This window comes from Nicotiana tabacum, chromosome 1, assembly GCF_000715075.1.
Source record: "Nicotiana tabacum cultivar K326 chromosome 1, ASM71507v2, whole genome shotgun sequence".
Classification (NCBI taxonomy): Eukaryota; Viridiplantae; Streptophyta; class Magnoliopsida; order Solanales; family Solanaceae; genus Nicotiana; species Nicotiana tabacum.
The window spans coordinates 77110965-77134013 of NC_134080.1; the positions used below are offsets into that span (position 1 = coordinate 77110965).

Consider the following 23049-nt stretch of genomic DNA (forward strand, 5'->3'; position numbering starts at 1 on the left):
GCGCATGCTTTATTTAAATCAGTAAAGTCCACGCACATTCGCCACTTCCAATTTTTCTTTTTCACCATGACCACATTGGCAACCCATTACGGGTATTTTGACTCTCTAATTGAGCCATTTTTCAATAAAATTTTGACTTCCTCGCGTACTGCATCGTTTATTGCGGAGTTGAACTTACGCCTAAACTGCCTCACAGGGGGGTGAAATGGGTTGGCGTTCAATTTGTGTGTAGCGATCTCCTTCGGGATACCTGGCATATTTGCATGTCTAAAAGCAAACAAATCTGCGTTAGTATCTAAGAATTGATGGAATTTACCTGGTTCTTGAAGCTTCCAGCCGATGTAAGCTTTCTTGCTGTGGTCATTGTCATCTAGTTGGATGAGGTCGAGGTCTTCTATGGCCCTGTTAACTGCTATGACTCTTTTGCTTTGCCCTTCATTTAATGAGTAGTCATATAATCCAGGGTGATGCGGTAGCATTCTCGAGATGTGCATTGTTCTCCTCGTATGCTGAATATTCCCCATGGGGTTGGAAATTTGATGACTTGGTACAAGTTGTAGGGGATGTCCCTCATGGAATGTATCCATGGTCGCCCTATTATTGCATTGTACGTCATGTCATGTTCCACGATATGGAATGTGGTTTCCAGAGTGACCCCGCCAGCCAGGACGGGGAGTGTGATTTCTCCAGATGTTCGTTCAACTATATTGTTAAAACCTGTTAGCGTGATGCAACTCGGCACTATCTTATCCTCGAGTTTCATTTGTGCAAGTATAGGGTGGATAATGCATGCTCCGCTCCCATCGTCTACTATAATGCATCTCACATCTGTGTTTAAAATTTGTAAAGTGATAACAAGGGCATCATAGTGAGGAAAAGCCAAACCATGGGTATCCGACTTATCGAAGATGATACTTTCTTCGAGTTTGTCATACCGTTCATGAGTGATCGATCGTTTGAGCTTATGGGTTGTGGTAAATGTTAAGTTGTTGATAGAGGCGTCTTCTTCGCCGCCGATGATCATTTGGATGGTGCAGGTTGGTGAGGACGGCTTCGGCGGTCCCTGATGCTGTTTGCGTCCTCTAGCAAAGTTGGTCCTTCCCCAGTCGCTCAATAACTCCTTGAAGTGTCCTTGTCGGAGCATGTTTACGACCTCCTGTCATAGGGCGATGTAGTCCGCTATTTTGTGCCCTCATTCTTGGTGGAACTCACGAAGTGTGTCTGACTTTTTGGTGTTTGGATCTGATCTCATCTTTTGTGGCCACTTTACCTTCGTTCCGAGCTTCTCAAATGCATAGACTATTTTTGAAGGTGACACACAAAAATTGTGAGTGGATAATAAAGGGGCATACCTCTCTCATTCCGTTGAGTCCTTGTCCTTGGTCTAGGTGGGCCCTCTTTGTGGCGGGAGGGGGCGTGATGGCACTTCTGACATATGACTGATGACGTTCTCTATTAGGTCGTGGATCTATGAGGTCCCTTCTGATATCATTTCTTCGATCCTTCCTGGATTCAGCTTGTACCGAGGTCAATAGATGAGTTGGCCCATTTATGTCATCCTCATCTGCTAGGACTATGGCATAGTAAGAGTTATGTATTTCATCCCAAGTAGTTGGGGATATTTCATAAGCCGACTTAATAACTTTCTGGTCGCCCTTGAACCATTCCTGCTCAGTCCCTTTTGGAAAGCAGCGACGACCATTCCTTCCGATACATTTGGTAAGGTCATTCTTACTCGGTTGAATCAGGCGAGTAAGTCCCTCAATTCTTATCCGGGATATTGTTTGATAGCGAATATATCGTTCACTCTCGCCTCTGCCTTTTTGGACCCAAATGGGCCTCTACGAACTTGTCAGTCATCTTTTCGAATGTTTCGATGGAACGTGCGGGCAACTGCAAATACCAAGTCAATGCTCCTCCAGTGAGGGTCTCGCCGAATATTTTCAACAAGATGGAGTATACTTGTTCCTTGGCAAGGTCATTGCCTTTTACAGCGGTGACATAGTGAGTTACATGATCTTCAGGATCGGTCATACCATCATATATCTTCAGATAGGGCGGCATTTTGAAAGTCTTTGGTATGGCGTGAGGGGCAACTTCATCACTATATGGTTGCTCGATAAACCTATCGGCATCTCTCTTTGGCAAGAGTTTTGGGGCACCAGGAATTTTGTCGACCCTTTCTTGATGCTCTCTCATGTGGTCCCAAAGCACTTTGTTCTCGTTCTCCATTTCCTCCATCTTTTCTAAAATGGTTGTGAGGGTATCGTCACCTACATTATTAACAGTGTGAGTAGTACCTGTTATTAGAGGGAAAGGGCCATGCTGCTCGACCGTAATCGGTGTAACACAAGTTCTTACATTTTCTATGATTGTATCCTGAGCGGGCTTGTGGAGGATGTTGGTTAGCGTGTCAGTTAGCCAAGCCTCAAGGAGCTTTTTCACCGCTGGTGGTGTCTCTTCCGTCATGGATGTGGAGGCTCCTTTACTACGGGACGTTGCGATACTGCTGTGAGGGAGAGGCAACCCGTCTTCCCTAGGAGAGGCATTAGGCATTATGTCCTCGCCTTCTGTCTCAGAAACCTTATTGATGGTATTCAAGAGATTGGTGAGGTCGGTCACTACCCTCATTCTTTCTTCTTTGTTACCTGCCATGTCAGATCTGTGTGTACATGGAAAAAGGAGTTTTGTTATATGTGTTTTTGTTAGCAACCCGTGCTAGTTATAGATTTAGAAGAAACTAAAAATTTAACTAGGAAATCCCCACAGACGGCTCCAATTGTTTGACCAAAAAATACAAACTTTCGGTTAAACTATTAAATCTTATGTAACAGTATAAGGAACAGAGCAAGAGACTCCAAGAAAGCAAACTAAACCATAGATACAAAAGTTTCCCTACAAAGGGTATGGTTCCCATAAGGGACGGCTTGCCAAGCTACACAAATAGTTAATTTGCTTATAGTTGCAAAAGTTTTCCTATAAAGGGGGCTAGCTTCAACAACCCATAAGGGACGGCTTGCCAAGCTACACAACTCAGAAAACTTTTGTACTATAACCAACGTTAGCTGTTTATAACACAAAAAATTTTCGTACTATAATAAGCTAACTTTCTTAGAGTATTCTTACTCTATTTTTATACATGGACCGGCCTTTCCATCCATTTGAAAGAAAAAACAAGAGGGAAATTTAGAAAGCACTCATATGTAATATATCACAAAGGATTTACAAAGATTACAAGATGATCTTACAACTACTACAAGGCCTCCTTTATATAGGACTAGGAGGTTATTAATAGACAAACTTGCATTAAAATAAATCTATCTTACATGGCAAACCTATCTACAAGTGGGTCCCTTTTGGCATGTGAAGGACCTTAGGCAAACCAACTAGAAAACTCCTAAAAACATGTGAAAGAGGTGAAATATACATGGTGTAGCATATGAAAGTATGCGGGAGCATGTGATGGCATGTGAAAGTAGGGTGTTGCATGTGATTAAGAATGTGGAAGCATGTGAAAACATGTAGAAGTGGGACCCGGATAGTATGGAAAGATGTGGAAATTTATCTTGGCATGGGTAGATGATTTTTTAGGATTTTTTGGTAGGTAATGTAGGATTATGGTGGGATTAGCAGGGGCTTAGATAATTATCTTCCATTGATTTTCTGGGTTTATCTTCTAGGCATCTTTTCAAAGACCTTGTGTAGTAACGTCTGGAACTTGATGGTCCTTCTTCGCTATGTTCCTTCTCCTTTGGATTGAGAGATGTAATCCGCAACCTTAATCTGGATATGTCGTGAGTGATCTTTTTTCGGATGACCTCGTATGGGGTTTGATATTCTTTTGCTACTTCCTCAGACCCTTTCCCGGCGCAGATGAGTGCTGGTATAATTCCAGCTTGCCTAATCTTTTGGCCATATCTCTCTCGGGATGCACCTATTTTGCTGGAAAAGAATTCTTTGTACCTCGCTATATTCTTCTTCCATGGATAAAATGAACACAGGAAATTTCCACCAGAATGGTGCTTCTGCTTGCGCATGGACTTTTTCATTAATAATCTTTACTGGCCTATGGAACATGAAAACCTTTGTTGTGTAGGAATCGTTGAAACATTTTATCCAGTATCTTCTAGGCTTGAACCATAGTAAAAATACTCTAAGTGCTGGTTCAATGTTATCAAAAACATTGAAGACGTTGCATTTGAATTCCATGAAAATAGAATACTGATGGCATAGGTACCAAAAAACCATAATAGTTCCTGTGAAAAATCCTTGGCTTGTGCTATGAATATATGGCAGAATGGATATTCTAGATTGACTCCATAAAGCTTAAGGATGGATCCTCCATGTTGTCGGAAAACTTGGAGCTCATAATAAGTTCTTCTTTCCATTAAAATTGATGGATCAAAAGGATCCATGAGGTTAAACAACTCCGGTGGATGATCTGTTGATTTCAATGAACTTGTTCCTGGTATATTTGAAAACATAACGATATAGCTAATTAACTTTTGCTTTGACATCATCTTAGCTGGGGAAAATCTCTTTGAGAATTCTTCTAGCAGAGACAAAAAATTTGCGAGAATATTATCTTTTCCTTTTAGATGCTTGACTTGAAACTTATATGGAGAGAACCAATGAGCCCATCTGAGAATCTGAGAATTGGGAATAATTTTTGCATTTATCTGGATCATCCTTGGGAAGGCCTTCATATCCATTTCTATCAGAAATTATGTATGTATCAGGAAAAAATTGAATTTCTTGATTCCGTTCTTTACTGTAAGAATTTCCTTGAAAGTGGAGTGATAATGCTGCTCGGCATCTTTGAACTTTCCATTAGCATATCCACATATTTTTCTCTGGCCATCTTTTTCTTCAAATAGAACGGCACTCCAATATTCATTGCTGGCATCAGTTTGTAGTATCTTCTTACCATCTGAAGGGATGTAGAGGGACTTGACATTTTTAGATATCTCCTTTTTCTGACTGCTTCATCATGTTTCTCTCCCCATGATGGAGCATTTTTCTTGAGCATTCTGTGAGCGGTGAAATGTATGTAGACATATTTAGGATGAAATCTCTTACATAATTTATTACACCCAAGAACTATTGGATCTGCTTTGTTGTGAGGTTGGTATCCGGAAATTTGAGTACTTCCTGACATATATGTGGTCATGGACTGTATTCACCTTGGACAAAATGCATTTCGAGAAAATCGATCTCCTTTTGAGCAAGAACCATATTTTTTTCTGAAAGCATGAAATCGTTCTGTGTTATCAATGCCTCAAATTGACGAAGCAAGTTGACATGTTCTTCTAATGTATCACTAAATAATAGGATGTCATCAATGTAAACTAAAGAGGTATGGAGGATGGGTTGGAATATTTTTATCATGGCTTTTTGAAATAAAAAGGATGCAGTTTTTAATCCGAATGGCATGGCTTTCCATTGGAAGTGATGATTAGGGATGCAAAATCCCATTTTTGGTCTTTCTTCAGGGTGGATTCCCAATTGCCAAAATCCAGATTTTAGATCAAACTTGGAAAAATATTTGGCCTTGGCTAAGTGGGAGAAAAGAGTGAGTTTATTTGGGATAGGGAATTTATCATCTTGGAGGAAGTGGTTAAGTGGCTGGTAGTTAATAACTAACCTGAGTTTTCCTCTTGTCTGCTCAGCTCTTTTGTTAATATAAAATGCTTCGCATGCCCATTGTGAATCTGATGGCTATATTAGATCAAATTTTAAGAGTTCTTCACATTCTTTCTTTGCAAGCTGAAGATGATCTGGATTCATGCCCGAATGACTGGCTTTTGTTGGATTGATGTTTTCATTCTTCTTGAAAGGGAGCTTGATAAAAAACTCTTTGTTTTTTCATAACGGGCTTTTCCCTTTCTTCATGAAGTCCTTGTGGGATTCAGCACATGAATGCTTAATGAGATTTTGCTCGATTTATTTGATTTGTTCGTCGTTGGTGATTTTGGAATAGCCTTGGAATCTCAGAATAAGGTTTGAAATGCTTCTTAAAAGCTATCCCGTTAGCTTTGATTTGGAGTTGATCTCTAAGTTTTCTGTAAATGTCGAATCCAACAATAAGATCTTTTCCTGGTATATCAGACCCTATCAGCTTGGTTATGTACTTCAATCCTGGAAAGAATTCAATTGTGACCGGATGCTTTATAATGACGGTGGTAGTCAGGATTCCATTTGTTGCAGTGTTAAAATCCTTAAAGTGCAGTACCTATTGATCTTCAAGAAAATAACAGGATTTATGAGTGATGAAGCAGCTCTAGTGTCGATGAAAGCAATAACTCGAGTTGGTTTATCCCATTTATGAATAGACTTTGAGTTCTACTTGAGGAACTACTGCAAGAGCGTTAGTCTCCTCTTGGGCTTCGATCACTGGTTCTGAAATTTGGTATTGATCATTTCCTTGATCTTCATAGATATCAAGAGAGAATAAAGTTTCTTCATTAGGTTCATCATCCACAGAGAATATGGATTGAATGTCCTCCTCTTTTCCAAGATGTATGCCAGTGTAATATTCAATCTCTTCAAGGAGTTTGACAGATATTCTTGATTAAGGACAATTTTTTGCGAAATGTCCAATCTTATGGCAAATAAAGCATCTGTTCTTCTTGTGAAAATTTCCTGGCCTTCTACGTCTGAAATATTTTGTACGTCTCTTGGACCTTGATTTGTCTGGAATTCTTGGCCATCTGAACCTCCTGAATCCTTTCTGTTGTCTAGTTATGTGGCAGGAACATCCTGATCCGGTGTTGTCAAGTGCTGGATTGTGCTGGATAATTTGCTCTAGGGCTGAGCGCTTTGTAAAAATGTCATCTAATGCGACGAAAATAGCTTGCATGATGTAGCCAACTTGTGTGATTGTTATTGACCGAAACTTTTCTTCAATGATGGTCATGGTTCGGCTAGCCAACAACTTTGGAAAGGAAGAGACAAAGGCTTGCTTCAGGTTGATGTCTCCACCAATTTCAAAGTATATTTTTGCCAATTTTTTAAAATGTTTGTCAATGTCATTTCTATCAAATGACACACATTTCATCTCAAAGAGTTGTCTTCGCATTTTCTCTTGTCTTTGGTCAGTATCTCCGCAGAAAACTTTATGTATGATTCTGATGTTGAAGGCAAAATCTTGGGAAGTAAGAAAAGTATTTTTGTCCTGAATCCCAAGTGAATTCCACCAATCTCTAACGATTCCTGAGAACGAGAAGTTAGTTCTGACAGGATGATATACTTTTCTCGTTCCACCAAATTTTTGGTCACCATCCAAGTATAGAAGTCTTGGATCATTTGGAGCCATTTTGAAACCTTGACGTCATCTAAGGTGAAAGTATGGAAGCTAGTTCCAACTGGTTTTGATGCCATGGGTTCATGTCTTCTTTCTGGTATTGGTTCATCCCTCATACCTTCTTGATCCTCCTCTACGTTAGATATTTCTGGGTCTCTTGGTTGGCTTACAAATATTGGGGGATCTTCTTCTTCGGAAGAGTCTGTTGTGGAATTATTGCCTGATTGAGAGTTATCTTCCATTGTATCATCATCTAATGAATTTAGAGATTCTGACCATGTGGTGTCTCCTTCTGACATGTATCTTGGCTGGGAGACATAGAGGTCTGGAGTCTTGTGATCATAAATCATCAAACTTTCGGGGTTGGACCCTTTTGAACTTTCTCTTTGGTCTCGCCTTTTCTTGGTTTGTCTCTGGGCTGTAAGGGCATCTTTCCTTTCAGAACCCATTTTTGCGATATCGAATTCAGTTTCTTCTTTCAAAGGTTGGGTGAAAGAAATGGAATTTTGTGAGGTAGTTGGAAAAGTAGAAAAGGCATAGTCCAATTTTGGTGGGGAGTATGCTTGTAGTGACATAAGGTAGAAGGCAGATTTTGAAGGGAGAATTGAGGGTTTTTTGTGGCTCAAAGTGGTTATTTCTCAGAAGTTGAATTTGTTCCTTAATGGAAATCGTCTCCTTTTGTTGTTGTTGGAAGAACTGGAAAAGTGAAGTTCCTGGCAGACAAATCTCATATTGTAAATTGGCCAACCTTAGTTCCAAGGCTTTGATTAGTCCTGAGACGATGTCTGCTCCATCTTTTTCTCAATTGTTTCCACTTTGCTCATCATTTTATTTTGTGTATGGGCCACGTTTTTTATGGTGTTGCCAATATCGTTGAGCACTTTATTTTGACAGATGGAATTTTCTGATTGCCAGTTCATTGTTGTTTCGATGTCAATTGTCGGGAGTTTTCCTCCAGTAGGTAGTACTATATTTTTCTTGGGAATTTTTTGAGCATGGCTTATACCCTCTTTTTCAAAAGGTTGAAGTTAAGGGAAATCTTAGGTATGACTGGAACTTGAAGGACTTAGCATGAATATTTGTGGTTGTGTGGGATTTGTGGTTTTTTGACTTTTTGGGGTATGAGCTGATGGTGGTTTGGCTATGGGTGTGGTTTCACTATCTTCCCAGCTTGGAGTGAACATTTCTGGTAAGTTTGGCCATTCATGGGGTTTATAACTGACAAGAAATTCATATTTACCTGGACGGCTTAATGAGCTAATTGATGGATCTTCATTTTCATATTTGGCTCGAAATTGTTTTCAGTTGTTTTCCCTTTTTTCTTGGATTTTGGTTTGGTTTTGTTGAGGCCGAATCTTTCCCAATGACGCTAGTGGTATTCATCATATTCTCCAATTGGATTTTCCAAAGAGTCTCGGCAGTCGCAACCAAGATCCCAAGGACAGTGTCCCGTAAAGGGGCATTTGAACCAGCAAACTCTTTTTCTTTCTTTGTCAAAGTGTTGACACCAGTCATGTTCTTCCATGATGCTTTGTATATTCCAGAAGAATTCTCCGTCCGGTTCATGGTATGTATATGTTGTATCTTTTGGCTGAATCATTTGGCAAGAGAAGATGGTTTTATTGGGTTTTTGGAGATGGGAATGGTCAAAGATTATGGAAATGGTTTTGTCATTTCATTTGGTAAAAGCTGGCTCACCAGATTGCAGAGATTCTTCCGGTTCCCTTAACTTTTCATAATTTGTGATCCAGGAATCAGGAAGGATTTTGACAAGCTCATCTCTAGAAATTTGTCTGGGTATTTGGGTACACATGGTGTTTCCTTTGATAGCATCAATATTCAAGAGTAAAGCATTTTCTCCACCGGAAAGGCAGAGATCCATAGCATAATTTTGGACTCGCCACGCTATTTGGTGATGAAGAGTAGCTTGGATGGAATCTTTGGCTTGTGGGGCTCCCTAGATTTGGACTTGGATTTTTAGGGCTTCGGTTAGGTACGGATCATAAAGGGACATGTTGAAATTTCGAAAGATAGTTATGAATATTGTCCCGGCATTTAGGATAACTTCGGCAGTACCCAAATTTGCATGTTGGTATTCTAAGTATCTTGTATCTAGAAGAGAAAGTCGAGCAACAACAGGTTGACCTTTTCTTCTGTGATATGTTAAAGCGATTCGGATAGCACCAAAATGGATATGGGTAAAACCATGGTTTCTCCATTGTCTAGGAAAATCATCTGGGATTTGAAGGGTAATAAATTATTCCTCTCGAGTGGCAAGAATAAGATGTTGGTCAAGTTTTGAGGCAGCAACATATTATTTGACTCCTTTTGGTCTGTGCTTGACTATGGAACGGATTTGGGTCCATGGTGAACATAATTTTTTAACTAGATTAAGAACTAGTTAGCATAAATAACAGGAGATAATGTTGATAGGGAATTGAAAATAGTGCGCATTAATATTCCAAAGAATTTGAGCAATAATAGAGGAACATCAAGCAATAAATAGTAATAAATGGCATTTATGTAAATAAGGAGAATGATTCACCCAATATTGAATAAGGTGGATGATTCTTCTTTCTGACAGTGATGAATGACAGATAAATCCTAGAATGGTGGAACTATTCTCGGGTCTGATGGAAAAGTATAAAATAATAGATGATGGAATCTTAGTAAAAAGGTAGAGTTTGTATCGTTGCTAGAGAGAGAGTCTTCTTCTCAAAAAGTGTTCTTATCAAAATGAATATTACATGCCTTATCCCCTTATCTCTTTTTCTATTTATATGAGACATATCTCTAATCAACCCTAATAGTACAAGTGCAGAGAATATTCAATGAAATATTCTCTTTAATATTTTATTACAAAAACTAGTCGTTAGTGCTCTGTCCTTGATGCTCGACCTCGACCAGTGTTGATTTCCTGTTATATGAAAGCAAATGTATTTTTCGAACAAAAGATACGGTGAATCCCTTATGATACTCCACCTGATTGTCAAAGAGACGCACAACACTTTGATTTGTTGGAGCAATTAAACTAATACAATATGATGGCATGTGAACTTGAATTCCGCTTCTATTTACAATGAGAAAATACATTATTATACTTTAATTAGATAAGCGTAACACCTACAGGAGATAAACTCAAAAAAATCTCTGAGACATATGAACAAAATATGATGGTGTAAATAAGATAAAATTGCTAATTTTGTTCCTCTCTAATCACCAAAAAGAATATTAAAATAATGAATTTAAAGATACAACAGATTGCATGGTTACTCAACTTCAAGATTAATTTCAACAGCCCTAGGATCATGTAGTTCATCTGCATTTTGATCAACCAAGAATGAATATGTACCATTTGGTAGCATCTCAGAATTAGAGGAACAGTTGCAACTCCCATGGCCCAAATAATCATAGCAAGCAAAACACCCTTTATCTGAACATACAAAATGTTTATTATAAAATAATAGTCATAATCATAATGATATAGTAATTCTTTTCATGTTAAAAAAATTTCCAACGTTAAGATATACCTGGATCAAAAATACTAAAAGTGTAACCAGTTTACATATGACTAGGTGGAAGAGTACAAATTTCTTGAACTTTTTGTGGCTATCGTGGATGTAATGGTTAATGTTCTGTAATAGGGCAAGAGAAACCGAATTACTTTTATGGTCAACATTAAATATCTTCTTATTGAGTTTTTTACATTGTCAGTTACTTCTTAAATAATATTTAAATAAAGATTGTTACTTTTGTTTAAGAAGTAACTGACAATGTAAAAAATTCAATAAATAATTATTTCCGTCAAAAAGAAAAAGTATACATTTGTTCTTTTAAATAAACTTTAGTGGAGTATATCGTCTATCATTTGAACAAGTATGCTTTATTTTGTAAATATTACAATACTCAATAAACGTACTAGACCAAGATTCAGAATTTAGGGATATTTACTGGACTAACCTATACAATATGGGTGAGCTCAACTGCTATCTCACTTCTTTCTTAGCCAACTTTGGTCCCAAAATAAAACAACTTTTATGACTAAAAAGATGTGGATTTTTTTTTAATTATAAGTAATATGGATTACTCAAAAATCATTGAGTTTGTGAAGCTTATAATCATCTTATCAAACTCAATAAATATAACATAAGATTAAAAAAAATTAATTGTAAGTCCTTTAACGAGCTGAAGACATACCCATCGCCAGTCAATCTTGAAGAATGTTGAAAAAATAATGGAACCTTGGACCCCTAGAAGGACACATACAAATATGATGTACTGACGTAGTAGTTAAGTTCCCAAAATTATAAAATGATGTTATGAGAAAAGAAAAATACGAGAACTCTAGAGTTTCTAAAACAAATTTTTGGTGTTAAATTGGTCCGTATTTTGCAATATACCAAAATACGATGATAATTTAAAAATGTTACAACATATAAGTTTTTAATAGTACTTTATACGCCTTGATAGATATTGTTACATAAATGAAGCTATTTAGGAGCACGAGTTGTAGTAAGGAAACAGTTAAAAAGGAACATAAAGTTTACCATTACCTCTATTTCAATTTCAAAAGACACTTGGAATTTCTTTTTATGTCAAAAATTCTCTTGGTGTTAATTCTTTGATTATGAGTAGATTGTAAAAAAATCGTGGTTAGATAGTAGTATAGTAGCTTAGATTGTCAAGACTAGTGTTAATTTTTTATCCAAGTGTAATAATAAAAAATTGAGGCTAATTTAATATGGTAATCAACAAAGTGTTTCACATGAAATGGAAGACATAACACTTTTTACATCAAGTAATAAATTTTTATTTTATTTTTTCATTTTGTTATAGAGATAAATTAAGAGATAGGTTAGGTAATTATGGGGTAATGAAAAAGTTGAAGGAAACAAGGGCAAGTATTGAAGGAGTCATACAGTTAGCGACCATATGAGCAGAGAGACAGCTCAAGCAGACAACAATTCCAATCCCTAAACATGTGTAGATGAACCTGTTTCAATAAAGAATTTTGCCAATGCAGTGTTAGCTATAAATATTCTTTTATAATGAAGAAGTCAAATGTACAAAACAACATGCACAATAACCAATTATTAAATTCATGAAAAAGAAAGGAGATTTTCTTTTTTCTTTTGAACAATTATTATTAGAGTCTGTTTTTGGTCTTTCTGTTACCAAAGAAGGTAAATTTAAACCCTTAATTAATTTGAATGTATGCTTTTATTCCATCGGCTTATAAATACCCAAGATCAAATGATTATTGGCTACTAATAAGTCAATAAACTAAGGAGTTAGGTGATTATGACAGAAAAAAAAATGTCTAGATAGTAGATACAAGAAGCTAAGAATGAATAGCATGCAAAATACAAGAAGCATTTTTAAACGGGATCTTTATACAAATAGTATACCGGATTCATTGTTTATCTTTTCTAGCCGGTATACATAAATTTATATACGATTGTACATATTGATTATATATCTATTATATAATTATTGATTATTTTTAGTTTAAGTGATAGGGTGAGTATCGGAACCAGTTGAATGCAACTCACAAATATGTGTTGTGAAGCCACCATCAGTCCAAGTCTTGTGAAGGCAAAGGGAGTAAAGAATCATGACAACTCCAAGAATGTTAACAAAGAGGTTGAGTGCCCTCATTGACTGCTGCAACCTGCACCTACTGCACCACCTTACCATTTCTCAACTCCACCAAAGCCTACTCTTTTCTTCTGAAAGGAAAATGAGCTTTCATACTCAAGGTATTTTGTGTTTAGCAAAGAGAAAGGAGTTTATCCTTAACTACAGATGGAGATATGGGGTTGGAAAATACTTTGAAAGTTGGTTGGTGTGGAGGTACTTTGTTGACGATGTGCACTACTTTACACATATTTTGGCTTTTGCATGTGGCAATAATGCTTGGAAAAAGACTTTAATGATGATTTGTACGCATTACAACATCAAGGGAGAACATTTCAGATGCCTAAGGTATGCACGTTTTCTAGAAAAGGTTTGACGTTTCAAACTCCTTTTAACTAACAAATTACGCAACTGTGCATATCACAAAAATACTTTTAAGAAAATACCCCTTTTAGTTTTAGGAGTAAGAAAAGTAGCCCTGAGTATTAATTTAACTTTACAAAAAGTCATTTCGTTCTTCGCTTTTCTTTCCTTACCATACAATATTATGATCGTTTATAAAGACAAACGAAGGCAATACATAACGCCTAATATATTAATTGACTATAATTAAGTGAAAAAGGTCAGCGTGCTTGAGATATGCTATGCATCTATTAGTTTTGTGTACACACTTGCGGGCAAAGTGAAGATATTTTGTGAGCATATAAGATTATTGATAGGCAATCATCCTTATCCGATTATAATAAGAACATGTATTCAGAAAATATAAACTGCAAATGCTTGACAAAATAATTAAAACTAAATCGCTTTCTGATTTTAAAATAACCAGTTCTTTTCGATTATAGTAATTGATGGAATCGACCATTTTTGGTAGAAACCACAAACTCAATGTGAAAGAGAAACAAAACCCACTATTAAACAATACCTACAAAATCAGTCAACGATAGCATAAGCACCAGATTTAAATGGCAGTGCAGGCATCAAGAACAGATCTAATGCAAGCAGTTAATGTTGTCAGCTGAACCCAAAGCTCCAAGGTTTTCAACTTTTAACAAAAGCCAACCTTGTATTAAGAGATTACAACACTAGAAAAAAATGGATTTAACTGGTCATTAATCAACAACTTCCGGTAACACAGTCTCAGAGGGGGAACAACAAAATGTATACTTTTTCCACTTTATGCATTTTCCTTCTTGCTTTCGAGTACAAAAATGAAAGCTCAAAATAAGCTAGCACTAATACTAGAACATAGGAAGATAGCTTACTCCAGCTTTATCCTGTCAATATCAGTCATGATCCCTTCAAGCTGGAAAAACACAAACAGATGCAATCAAGTTAAGCACACATTGCATGAGTATTTGCGAGAGAAATTGAAAGAAAAAACTGACTTAAAATGCTATAGACGAATTACCTTCACAATCTGACGCAAGAAGTAATCTCCATACTTCTTGGCGGGTTTAGATTCTACTACGCGGATCATGTCCTGAAACCAAAGACAATGTGAATCACTTCACAGAAAGTATCAAGTATTTACTCACGAGAAGAACTACGCGAACTAGGTCATATCAGATTTTACATATATTTATCCTCCAAGACTACTAGTACTGAAGGCTTATGAGAAAGAATAATCCAAAAGTTAAGACATCGGAACCAGCAACACAATCAAATAAGAGAAGCAGGCCACAGTACTTGTTTGCATCTCTCGACAGAAAACAAAGGTAGATGCCAACAAAAAGTTGACTATTCCTGAACTACTCAAAAAGGCATTATCTTGAACAAGATCCAACAAGAATAACCACCACAAAACCACACGCACATTATCTAGATTATGTTAAATAAATATGGTTGTCAGCCAACTATTACCTAATGGAGAAAGAAGTAAATGAACAAAAAAGAACCAGATATTTACACAACATGTGTTTCTTACTTCATCAATGTAGAAGTCCACATCAGCATTAGAAGTTATCTTCCCATCGGAATCGACAGCATGTGTTTTGTGCTTGTATGTCATCAAAATTGTCCTGTGTAATATTGTACTCAGTATATCACTTATAAGCCCACAAAATCATAGATCACTTGAAAAAGTGCACCATAACAAATCTATTAAAAGCATAAGATGTTTGAGACCTTAAAGTGGGTTCATCCACTTCCATGTAATTTGCAAGCTTCCCCAGGGAGATTGTTGAATAGACTTTCAAAAAGGTCCTAACACCAGCTAACAATTGTTGCTGCTTCACTTCATAAAGGAAGAGCTTCAACTGTAGCCTATACGCATCCTGAAGCAGACAACATAACAAAATTTAGCAGCAACGCCACAACTGAGTAAAAGCTGAAGAAAACATGTGATGTGATGTGAGCATACAAAGCCATCCTTTCATGGTAGTTCAAAACGTGCAGTCAAGAAATGAGAAACAAGGAGCAATAGTACACATGAACTACACAAGGATACTTGCATGGAGGACGGAGGAGCAAATTGGATGTATTCTAAGCAAACGTTTCTAGCAATAAATGAACATTTGCATCGAGGGCTGAGGAGTACAATCTATATCTACTGTTTCTCTATATGTTTAACCTCAGCTTGCAAGTTGGATAGAGAGGCCAGAAATTAAGTCCCAGTTAAAACAGGTGTTGTATACCTGGTTGTAATTTACAAGAGGCTCCTCAAAACTTGGAGCAGAGGGAGTAATGAACTTTGGACATGCATATGAGAAGAGTTCATCATAGAGGGCAAAAGCCTCATCATCATATCTTTGCATTCTCGCCATCTTCTCACCATACTTCTCCCTTAATTGAGAATTGACAGTTTCTTCAACAAGTTTCACTTGAGGGCACAGTGACAAAGATATGGCCAACAGAGCATACATCTGCTCATTTTTCTTCAGTATCTGCTCGTACTGGGGTGACTTCTGGTGATACTGCTTTGTCTTATAAATATATAGAAGGATTTTGTTAAATTCTTGGATAGCGTCTACATACCTGTAACACAATGAATCCTTTTTCCAGATTAGAGAAAATAAAACTACGCTGCTAAAGCCAAAGTAAACACAATTAGAACTTTGAGCACTTGGGAACTTGATGAGGTGGCTCCTTGTGGATTTAAGAAGAAAAAAAGAGAATCGCCACTTTTCGCAGAATGAAATCTAATCACATGATCAAGTAAGGAAAATATCATCCGACTTCCACTGTTATTACAAATTGTCTGTAAACCAGCAATATTAAACAATACTCCCTCCGTTTCAAATTAGATGGGGTACTTTCCTTTTTAGTCTGTTCCAAAATAAATGACACATTTCTAAATTTGGAAATAATTCAACTTTAAACTCTTCATTTTATCCATTTTATCCTTAATGAAAAGCTTTTATAACCACACAAATGTCATGGCCCCGCAAAATTTTTAACCCTTAAGCTTTTAAGACCACAAGCTTCATAAGTCTTCTTTTATTTCTTAAACTCCATGCCGAGTCAAACTACCTCATCTAAAAATAAACGGAGGGAGTATCTTACTTTGAGAAAGATTCAGTGGATAAATAATAAGCGACGTGTCAGTATCTTCTCCAATTCACAGAAAAGTAACATTACCTAACCATTCAAGAAAAAGAAAGTGCACACTACTCTTAATATCAGCCGGTTAGTGAAGCTGCAAATTTATATAATCAATGTCATTTGCCTCTACTGTATCTTTTCAGTTTCCGATGACAAAAGGCAACAGTCCTTTCTTGATGATTCCGCTAGTTTCTTTAATTTGATAATAACATATTACAAGCAATTTTACACAATGAAGAATGGAATGCAGATTTTAAGATATCCATTTAGTAATTTCTTAGCTATATAAAAGTGCTTATGATCATACAGAATGTGCAGTAGATGCAACACAAATGCAAGAGCTGGGCCAAAATAATTACCAACATACCTCCTCAACATAAGATTAGCAAAGCCGTAGTGATAAATTGTGGTTATGTGGCTCCCAATAACACTGGTGTAAACACCTTGTTGAGTTATGTCAATTGGACGCAAGCACTTCAGGCCAGTATGATAATCACCCAACAGACAATGAACTCTGAGCAAGCCTATCATGCTGAAATAACCCAAAACCTTCAAGACATTACTTCCACCACTGTAATCATACCCATCAGTAGCAGTAAACTCTTCAAGACCTTCCTTCTCCCTCTCCAATATTTGGATTATCGTAGATTTCTCTACAAGGGCTTGTAAGAAGTTGAGGACACCGTAGACATTCCAAGCCTAATAAACATCATTATTAGAGAAATTATTTAGACAAGATGATACATGATTTATACAAATCATAATACAGAAATCTATGGGTAAAAACAAACATTTTAAATGTCCAAGTCAGTGTTTTACAACCAATCCAATACAAATCATAATACAGAAATCTATGGGTAAAAACAAACATCTTAAATGTCCAAGTCAGTGTTTTACAACCAATCCGATATCTTCAAATAATGGCCACTTTGCACTTTAATGCTTAATTCATATCCATCAATACCAAAGTACCATCACTTTTTGTCCCATCACTAAAGCCATTAAACCTTTGTCCATTCATGCATGAACATCATATGCCAAAGTATGACCTTAGCTAAGCTAAAGAGCAACTCTTACTCAGCCACAGCAATGTATGACCTTAGTACAGGATAAAGAGCAACTATTACTCAAATGCAGCACGTCAATGACCTCTGGGTAATAAACTGAAACCAGATAAAAAATGCCAGAAAACGATATTGCAGGTTGTACAGTTAAAAAACAATGTTGCAAAATGCAGTTACTGCATTATAATATATGCAGATACATAATTCCTGAAACCAATAATTCAAGTGAACATAGATCACCCCAAGTCGATGTTGTAATATTCAAAACAATTTTCGTAGTTTTATCTAAAACCAAGTCATCACCAAATTTAAAAGAGTAATTATGCAAACAATAATGAAAAGCAAGAGAATGTTAAAATATCTTTAAAAGTAAAATAGAGAACCAAACAAACTTCAAAAGTATATTTCAGAATTTATAAATCATACAATATTAATAGGATAAACAAAACGGAAGAGGAAAAGGCATTGCAATCTGTAAGCCATACCTGGTCATATTGCTTCAGCAATGCAATCTCCTCCGCAGTTTTGTTCTTCATCTTTGCACGGTATTGACAGAATGCCTGGAATTGGTATACAAACTCATCTACCATGTCCCACAACCACTGATTTGGCAATTGCATGTTCACCACACCATGCAGCACAACCTACAGCAATGCACAGTCTGTATGTAAAACTCTGGACTTATTTCACGAGGCCAATAAATGACAGCTTTGTTCCATAGCTGCAAGTTTAGTATACTATAGCTACCACAATCTATAATGTAAATAAAGTGCATTCATCACCTAAAAAAGACATTCGCCCTGCAAGACCCACAGAGTACTGGCCCCAACTTTGTCCATCTACCAGATAGATGCTATTAACTATTTTGATAAGACTCACAAAATGGAGGGATTATATAGAATCAGGAGAGAGAGAGAGACCAAGAAATTTATACAGTACAAAGAGTCTCGCAACAAATGTTCTCAAAGAAATTTTATATAACACTTAGTTGTTCTTGTTGTACTTATTCATAATCTCTCAGTAATATATAACCACCACGGTAACTACACAGCAAGCATACCCTTGGAGATGATAGCATTATTCCATTCCTCATTCCCTGTAAAGCTTGGCCAAAACTAACTATCAAAATAGCCAGAACGACATATATTTAACGAATGTCTCCATGTCGGTGTGTAGTTTGAGGGAATGAGAGGTACCAAAACACATAATAGCACACATGACCAGAAAAAGTAAGTCAAAACTTGTGATGGGAAATTAAAAGAGTCTCTATAGTGAAGCTTGGTCATGAAATTTTGGTCTTGTTAAAAATAAAAATCAATTACGCCAAGTCACGAGCTAGTCAGACCGAATTCACCTCAAACCTTTCTTTATTTCTTCCTTTTTTTCTGAGGGAGAGGGGGAGCTCAACATAATACTTTTTTCAAGCCTAAGTCTGGCCAAGACTGATTCATGCTTGAAAAAAAGCCTTGCAGTGTAAACTAGTCAACCTATTATAGCACTATTTTAAAATATGATTCTATAATGAATCTCTACTAGTTTGTTCACCATTCTACTACACCTAGAAGCAAATCAAGTGACTAGTTTTTTCACTTACTTAAATGACCACCCTCTGCAAGACACTTTCATGATTCATCTTTCCTATCGAGTTTGTTCACATTTTTTGAACGGTCTTTCTTGATTCCCTCTTAATTTAACCATTCAACAGTAGAAGCCCTAGCCAAGGGCCCTAATCACAATCCATTTACCCCAAGTAAAAAACCATCCTGGCTCCAAATAGTCCCTCCCTCTATTCCCCCCGCCTCTCCCCTTTACCTTTAGTATGACTCCACAGGCAATCAATGCACACAAACTTAATCCAAACATTAGGCCCAACGCAACGTCTCTCATCTACTCATTCTGTCCATAGAACACACTCTAGACTTTGGATGTGTCCCAAAAGTTTGACATACTTCTATGAACAATATTAATATCTGCAACTTTTAAGTTTTGAATAATTCAATTCAGTTTAGTATGCAATTTAAAATTTCCATGAGAGGCTTCCCCAATCAAACTTTTATTGATAAATTATTTTCAACATTAACTTCTTAACTACCATTTATTTTCTAGTACAAACAATATATTTATATGATAATCGTTTTCTTTTAGAGTAGTCCACAATATTTACCACAAATAATAATAATATTATTATTTAATTTAATACAACTTCCAACCATCTAGAATTCAAATTCATTTAACTATCAAATTTTAAACTGTGATGTGACACTTTACCTTTCTAACTTTTCAACTATTATGTTAATATCTTCTTCCACCACCACGAGTATAATACACAAGTCAAATATTTTTTTGTTAAGGAATAACACAAGTAAAACAAACATCTTAAACTCCTGAGTAATATACAAGTGAAAGTAACATTTCAAATTGTGTGCCTAATTAGCTTATAATTATTATCTCACCAAAACTGAGACATTAGTAGTCACGGCTCTAGCAAGGACTTTCTACAATTTTTGAGCATCTCAAAGAGGGCATCAACAACAGATGCCATCAATACTCAACCAATTTGGTACAAAGGGAGCAAATTATCTAGTAAATGGTGTCATTGTCTCCTTACATATGACTCACCCACCATACAATAGATAAGACTAAATAGCACAAGAATTGAAAAATCAGAAAAGAGAAAAGCAACCACAAATCAACTATACAAACATACACATAATTTTCCGCCTATTAAACCTATGTCAAAACAAATAACACTAGAAAAATCAAAAATGCCTATAAACAACAAGAAAACAGTTAAAACACTTCCAACAAAACAACTGCCCAGGAGCAAACCAGAGAACATTTCTTACCCCGTCCCCATCCTGCATTTGTTTCCTTGCATTACACCTATAACTTGACACTAAAAATTTCGTGAGCCCAATTAAAAAACTTATTCTCAGTCCAATTAATTTGTCACAGATGCAACTTAAGAACCCTCAAGAGCTACTATAGTAACATACGAATTCTGAATATCAACAATTTTGATAAAAATGATTCATTTAGACTTATGGAGTAGTCTAGAGCCATAGTAGTCACCGGTCTACTGATGGGGGGAGATTATGCCATCCCCCTCTCTCTCTATTTTAGTTGTTTTTCTTTCTTTTATGGAGAATGAGCATGATTTAGGGAGTTGAGGCCAAATATGATGTGCTCCAACACCAGTAACCATTATTTAGAATAGATTATATTAAAAAGATCCCAAACATAGTGAACTTCAGGTGTTTGGCATCTAAAATGACAACATGCTTATAAGTACATATACCATAGCTACACATACTATAGAAAAGAGAATACTTTTAACAAAAGTATATTAGTATTCAGAAAAGTACATCAGGTACCAAATACTAAAAATCATTCAACCCAAAATCCTGATTTAGTCACCAATATATGTCAAAAAAACATTTTCGAACTCCAAATATGAATCTAGCTTTGCAATCATGTTACTTTGCTAGGCCTAAACTATATCGACTTGCAAGGAGTCTGTTTAGTCTATATAGAGCCATGTATGTAAGTAAAAATCAAATAAAACCTCTAGTGTGAAAGAATCCAAATTATGAGAATTGGAACAAAACGTGTGCAAATGGAACGAAATGGATATGAGTTTAAGTTCTATACTTTGATGATGTAAAAAATATTTACACAATCAAGTAACTTAAAAGGTAATTGCAGGCAACCCCATTTAATAACATTAATTACACTGGTAGTGTAAAAAATTCATTACAGTGTGGGTGCATATAGTTTAAATCCAATGGATATTGAGACTCATGGAGCTGACACCAATTAGGTTGGAACTAAAGCGGATTAGTTTTATTGAGCTCGCTCAAAACTAATTCCAACATATCCTAATTCACATAATATGTTGCAGAGACAGCTACACTGAATACCACAATTACGCAAGCCAACACAACAACCAAAAAACAGAGATAAAAAGGCACTAAAATGGCATTTAACAAAGAAAAAAAAGAAAAGGGAACCTGAAAAAGGCTGCAATAATTATCCCAAGAATCAATCCGCTGTTTAAGAGTAGGAGAAAGCCTAGCGTACAAGTGACGGAACCACATTTCACGGTATAGCAAGCAGAAAACGTGGTCGTTATCAACGTAAGGCGCAACGGCATCAACTGAAGGCCATGGAGTTTCCTTGAACATACGCTCGCTTAAAGTCTGAAAAGAGGACTCGTACATCTGGTGAATCTCGTAAACATTTTTCTCCCTAATGTGCCTGTACAGATGAACCACGAACGATTTTACCGAATCCGGCACAAAATTCGGGTCGTACCCGGCTGAATCCGGTTGCTGTTGGAAACCTCCGTCTTCGTACTCGTACGATGCCGCCATTATTGAGAATCTGAGTTCGCGAGTTAGGGTTTAGGGCGGAACTGATTAACAGTGGTGAAGAAGAATGGCAGCAGAAGGTTTTGGGTGTTCTTGACCTAAAGAGTGTAAGTGGAGAAGATGGGCTTATTGGACTTTAAGGTCTTTGGACTTTTTATTCCTGGGCTTTTTGAAAATATTTGCGGCCTGCTTTTTGATATTTGTTTCGTGGGTAAAAATTGCATGGTGCGCCTTATTTGGTCGCTCACATTTAATTTATACCCACTTTTTTAAAAACTTTTAACTTGTACCCACTTTTTAAACAACTTTAGCTCCCTTTCTCCTCCACCTTGTCGTCCTCAAAGTTTTATTTTTTCTTTTTCCAGAAGTAAGGTTCATCCCTAAATAATCTACATACAAAATCGGCTCTGCACCAAGTGATCTTAATACTGTCAATTATCAACTATTGCATTGGTTTTAACATATGAGAGGAATAAATATTGATACCTATTACAATGTTACCCACAACGCTGCAGTGTACCTCCTTTCTTCCCTAGTCCAAGAAAAGGAAATAAATTACACATGAAATCACAAGGATAAATAATAAAAATACTACTCTCTTTCTATTATTCTGAAATTACAGATCTCGTGAAGTTTAATATTAAACGCTTTGCTCCAGCAGGTAGAAAGACTGGTTGTATGAGGCCAAGGAGATGATTAATGCATATAACATATGTAAATTTAATGTATATCTTTTCAGACTTTGGTCGCACACTTCTGCATCCAATCCTTCTTCTCTTGTGAGTTCACAACATTTAAATAATATACTTACAAAATAAAAACTTCAGCTCTAAAGCTGAAGTTCGACAGTTACAAAACAAAAACTTCAGCTCTAGAGCTGAAGCTTACAAACAAAAACTTCAGCTTTAGAGCTGAAACTTACAAACAAAAAACTTTGTCAGTTATAAACAAAAACTTCAGCTCTAGAGCTGAAGCTCAAAAACTTCAGCTCTAGAGCTAAAGTTCGACAGTTACAAAACAAAAACTTCAGCTCTAGAGCTGAACTTCAGGCCCGGCTATTAGAATGCTAAAGTTTTGCGTGATTGCCTTTGCTACTTCAGCCCCGTATGCTGAAGTTATGCGAAAAAGCGGG

General features: G+C 36.5%; 1 protein-coding gene and 1 long non-coding RNA gene across 4 annotated transcripts; both read right to left on the reverse strand.

Annotated features, from left to right (window-relative positions):
* Nucleotides 1-10415: 10415 nt before the first annotated feature.
* LOC107766224 (uncharacterized) lies at nucleotides 10416-13557 on the reverse strand. Of its 2 annotated transcripts, none has more exons than XR_012709534.1 (3): nucleotides 12856-13557; nucleotides 10834-12296; nucleotides 10416-10736 (listed from the first exon to the last, which is right to left on the reverse strand). It is a non-coding gene; the product is annotated as an uncharacterized LOC107766224 (long non-coding RNA). The 2 variants fall into 2 exon arrangements; XR_001643635.2 differs by having other exon boundaries at nucleotides 12223-12296; nucleotides 12856-13490.
* Nucleotides 13558-13978: 421 nt separating this feature from the next.
* LOC107766223 (uncharacterized) lies at nucleotides 13979-22040 on the reverse strand. Of its 2 annotated transcripts, none has more exons than XM_016584972.2 (8): nucleotides 21558-22040; nucleotides 18033-18191; nucleotides 16851-17182; nucleotides 15577-15916; nucleotides 15068-15216; nucleotides 14868-14961; nucleotides 14352-14423; nucleotides 13979-14246 (listed from the first exon to the last, which is right to left on the reverse strand). In XM_016584972.2, the coding sequence occupies exons 1-8, from the start codon at nucleotides 21918-21920 to the stop codon at nucleotides 14202-14204; spliced, it is 1554 nt and encodes a 517-aa protein (XP_016440458.1). In that variant the 5' UTR covers nucleotides 21921-22040; the 3' UTR covers nucleotides 13979-14201. The 2 variants fall into 2 exon arrangements, with proteins under 2 accessions (XP_016440458.1, XP_075107963.1); XM_075251862.1 differs by having other exon boundaries at nucleotides 15577-15908; nucleotides 16843-17182; nucleotides 21558-22038.
* Between the last annotated feature and the right edge of the window lie 1009 nt (nucleotides 22041-23049).

What these genes read in the sequence shown, in the direction of transcription:
- LOC107766223 (XM_016584972.2), bottom strand. Translation starts at nt 21,920, where the DNA reads ATGGCGGCATCGTACGAGTACGAAGACGGAGGTTTCCAACAGCAACCG. An exon ending in TGCTGAAGCAATATGACCAG is followed by an intron (nt 17,183 to 18,032) that starts GTATGGCTTACA and finishes GATGTTTATTAG; the next exon opens with GCTTGGAATGTCTACGGTGT. An exon ending in TGGACTTCTACATTGATGAA is followed by an intron (nt 14,424 to 14,867) that starts GTAAGAAACACA and finishes CTTTGGTTTCAG; the next exon opens with GACATGATCCGCGTAGTAGA.